The sequence below is a fragment of the Priapulus caudatus genome, unplaced genomic scaffold, assembly GCF_000485595.1.
Source record: "Priapulus caudatus unplaced genomic scaffold, Priapulus_caudatus-5.0.1 Scaffold920, whole genome shotgun sequence".
Classification (NCBI taxonomy): domain Eukaryota; kingdom Metazoa; phylum Priapulida; class Priapulimorpha; order Priapulimorphida; family Priapulidae; genus Priapulus; species Priapulus caudatus.
Genome location: NW_014577981.1, coordinates 101,880 through 106,049, shown reverse-complemented (window position 1 = coordinate 106,049; position 4,170 = coordinate 101,880). Strand labels below are relative to the sequence as shown.

Genomic DNA, 4,170 nt, shown 5'->3' with positions numbered 1-4,170 from the left:
ATCCAACACTGCCGCACTCAGAACGGAAACACTATAAAGAGCCAATTTGAATTTCTCCGTGAGGTCATGACAGTTCATAATAAGGGGAAATGCTACACCTGATGCATAAAGTACACACGGATGCTATTACCTAAAATGCTTAGTTACACTAGTGAAAGTTTCCTCCTGGTAGGATGAAAACTTGGTCTAAACGTGTCGTTTGAAGTTTACTACGAGTGACTGTTTTGTGCAGGCTGACTGTAGTATAATTTGGTCACTAGTTTTGTTGCATTATATTGTTCTTTAGCTTTTAGGCAGTCGTCACGAACAAGAAGCCGGTTTCAGCTCGGCAGTATTCCTGGGAAGAGCAGAAGGAGTTAAAACAGATCACGATAACGCCAGGGTACTTTATGTTGCCATGTGCGCGAACAGTACATTATTGGGATCAGGCGAGTGTTGTCTGAACACACACCGAAGCGAATAATGCTGTAGTTTGCCGCTATTACTTTGCCGTCCGGTACCTCTGCAGAATTTCGACAATATCTACGCAGGATAGGAGCATTAGCCCTAGCTTACCTGCGTTCTTCCAGCTATAATATATATTTGTTGCTTTTCATTCCCTTCTTTGATGCGTCCTTGATTAATCCCTTCGTTTGATGGCATCTTTGATAACCCCTTCTTGGGTGATGCCGGTCCTTGCATAACCCTTCTTTGATGCGTCTTTTGACCTAACCCTTCTTTATGACTGACGTCCTTTGAATAACCCTGTCTTTTGATGGTCCTTAGATCCCTTCTTTGATGCGTCGCTTCGATAAACCCTTCCTTTGATGCCGTCTTTGGATAACCCTTCTTTGATTGCGTCCTTGATCAAACCCTATCTTTGATGCGTCCCTACTGAATAACCCTATCTTTGATGCTCTTTGATAACCTTCTTTGACTTGCCGTGCTTTGCATAAGCCCTTCTTGATGATGGCACCCAGAAGTTCGTCCTTGATAACCCTCTTTGATGCGTCTTTATGAACCCTTCTTTGATGCTCGTCCTTGATAACCCTTCTTTGCACTGCGTCTTGATAACCCTTCCTTTGATGCGTCTTTGATAAACCCTTCTTTGATGCCGTCTCTTGCTACACCCCTTCTTTTGACTGCGTCCTTTGCGATAACCCTTCTTTGATGCCGTCTTTGATAACCCCTTCTTGATGCTCCTTTGATAACCCTTCTTTTGATGCGTCCTTGATAACCCTTCTTTCGATGCGTCCTTGCTAACCCTTCTTTGATGCGTCCTGATAACCCTTCTTTGATGCGTCTTTGATAACCCCTTCTTTGATGGGTGCCCCGCTCTTTGATAAAGCCCTTGCTTGTGATGCGTCCTGATACCTCTTCGATTGCTGTCTTTGATTAACCCTTCTCTTGCACTGCCGTCTTTGAGAACCCTCTTTGATTGCCGTCCTGATGACCCTGCTTGATGCGTCCTTTTGATAACCCTTCTTTATGCCGTCTTTGATAACCCTTCTGTTGCATTGCCGTTCCTGGTGATAACCCTTCCTTTGATGCCGTCTTGATAACCCTTCTTTGATGCATCTAGGTGCCATAAACCCTTCTTTGATGCGTCTTTGATAACCTTCTTTTGCATGCGTCCTGATAACCTCTTTGATGCAGCCTTGATAACCCTTTCTTTGACTGGGGTGCATCCCTTGTATTAACCCTTCTTTGATGCGTCCTTGATGACCCTTCTTTGATGCATCCTTGATAACCCTTCTTTGATGCATCCTTGATAACCCTTTTTTGATGCATCCTTGATAACCCTTCTTTGATGCATCCTTGATAACCCTTCTTTAGAGTATGTTTGCCTGGTGCACTTCCCCCACATCTAACCGTGATGCCCTAGAATTTCTGATTAAACCATAGGCATCGCTTGCCCTTAAAAGTGTCGAATTTTACCCTTGCATTGGTATTGTAATTATGAGTATGTTTTGAGTCATGCACACACTATTCGTGCATTATTTCTCACTCAAATGGAAGCAGTTGTAGTTTACATCTTAGTACAAAGATTATATTTGCTTAAAGTCTCGCATTCATGGAAAATGGACCTGAAAAACTATGGAGAAAAGGTCTTCCCTTAGACATGTGAACTCTGATCTACAATATAACTGCCAGACAAGAGATAAATAAAGGATTAACGTCCAGTAACACTTTCGTTTCATACCGATTGGAAAAACTTGTGTGGGCGTCTGCAGTATGTTTGGGCATAAGCTATTCTTTCGCAGTTTGGAGAATGAGAGATGTAAACATCTCTCTTGTTCTTTCCTCTTGCAGAAGACTATGAGGCGACATTCGCTGGCAACATTGACGACTGCTTTCGAATAGGTGTGGGTGTTGCGAAGAAAAGTCTGAAACTATATTGCGATTTCTACTCGTCAGATATTATTATTGCGTCGCCGCTGGGCTTACGATCTCTTATTGGATCAGAAGGGTATGTGAATGTACCAGCCAGGAAGTTATATCCCGTACATGGCATATTCAGGCCTTTCTCATATATCTGCTTTGCAAGATACATGTATGTCTGAGTGTGCATTTCTGTTCTATTAGAATTAACAAATCTAGGGAGCAAAAAGACTTCCATAAATAAATGACATCCCACAATGAATATCATACATACATGCACGTAAACATCCAAAGACAAAAAGCACAGGTAGATAGTCGATTGGTTCAGCACAAAAACAAACCAAGGGCAACGTCATCCATTACAAGTAGCAACCTCAGCCTACAAAATATCACAGGTGTAGTGATCGCGTACGTGGAGGATTCGCACTACCCGAGTGCCTTCTTTCTAGTTATTGTTTGATTTTTGTTATTCAATATTCTCTTTTCTGGTACCCTCTTCTTGATTCTAATATTAGCAACAAGAAAAAGTGCATTTTATTTCGCGTGCTGAAGTTTGACGTTCTTTGTGTTCGTGTATGCAATAAATTTTTATGCTGGGGAAAATATTTGTAGGGATGAAAATCAAGACACCGATTTCCTGTCATCCCTTGAAGTGTTGGTGGTAGACCAGGCAGATGTACTGCTTATGCAAAACTGGGAACATTTGTTGGTAAGGTGACGATCTTGATTCAGTCTTGAATCTCAGAATTGAACTTTTGATAACTTCCAGTCAGAGCTTGTATAATGATTACTAAAACAAGTTGTGCAGAGTTGAAAAAAATGGTGTAATTTTTAATTGGGACTGTATAATAGATAAGAATAATTATAGACAGGATTAGCAGAATCTTTGGTTGTCTCTCCGAGACACAAATCCACTACCCACTTTGGGTTCAACAAGCTCGTAACTCGATGCCGTTAAACATTAAAATTGGCGACAAACGTAAAACAATCAAGAATTTGCTATCTCACAACTAGGCTATCACGCATTCCATTTTCCATTTTTTTTAAAACTAGTTTTTCCCATAATTTTTTTTTATCCTATCTATATCGATCTCATGCGTGATGCGTGCATATCCCATTGCCAGCATTCTCAACGTTTTTCTCATGGAAAATTTTTCTGCGATATCGATCTCATTAATGCGCAGCCGGTGCGTTTCGCTTTGCCAGCATGCTGTGAGACATCTCCACCTGAAGCCAAAGGAGCGAAAAATAATTTAAAAAACTTAACTGTGACTACATAATAGATACATAATACACCACACATTCCATTATCCAGTCTTTTTAAACGCGTTTTCCTACTAAATTTTTATTTCGATATCGATACCATCGTTTTGCTTTGCCAGCACGCCATGAGACATCTTCACCTGCAACCGAAGGAGGGCCACGGTGTGGACTTCTCACGCGTGCGTCTGTGGTCGCTCAACGGCTGGGCGCGGCTCTACCGACAGACTCTCATCTTCAGCGGCATCGTCGCACCGGAGATCAGCGCCCTCTACACGAAGCACTGCAGCAGTATCCTCCCCCTGCGCACACGGACGCGCGCGCACGCATGGCCATGCCTCCTCCGTGCATGCATGCACACGGACGCGCGCGCACGCATGGCCATGCCTCCTCCGTGCATGCACGCACGCGGACGCGCGCGCACGCATGGCCATGCCTCCTCCGTGCATGCACGCACGCGGACGCGCGCGCACGCATGGCCATGCCTCCTCCGTGCATGCACGCACGCGGACGCATGGCCATGCCTCCTCCGTGCATGCTCGCACGCGC

General features: G+C 43.8%; 1 protein-coding gene across 1 annotated transcript in view; it reads left to right on the top strand.

Annotated features, from left to right (window-relative positions):
• The window catches only part of LOC106814410 (digestive organ expansion factor homolog), a 20,614-nt gene that overhangs the window by 10,802 nt on the left and 5,642 nt on the right, over nt 1-4,170 (top strand). The window contains exons 12-14 of the mRNA XM_014818727.1: nt 2,293-2,449; nt 2,974-3,070; nt 3,744-3,912. Coding sequence (XP_014674213.1) covers nt 2,293-2,449; nt 2,974-3,070; nt 3,744-3,912 — 423 coding nt within the window. The remainder of the gene's footprint in view (nt 1-2,292; nt 2,450-2,973; nt 3,071-3,743; nt 3,913-4,170) is intronic.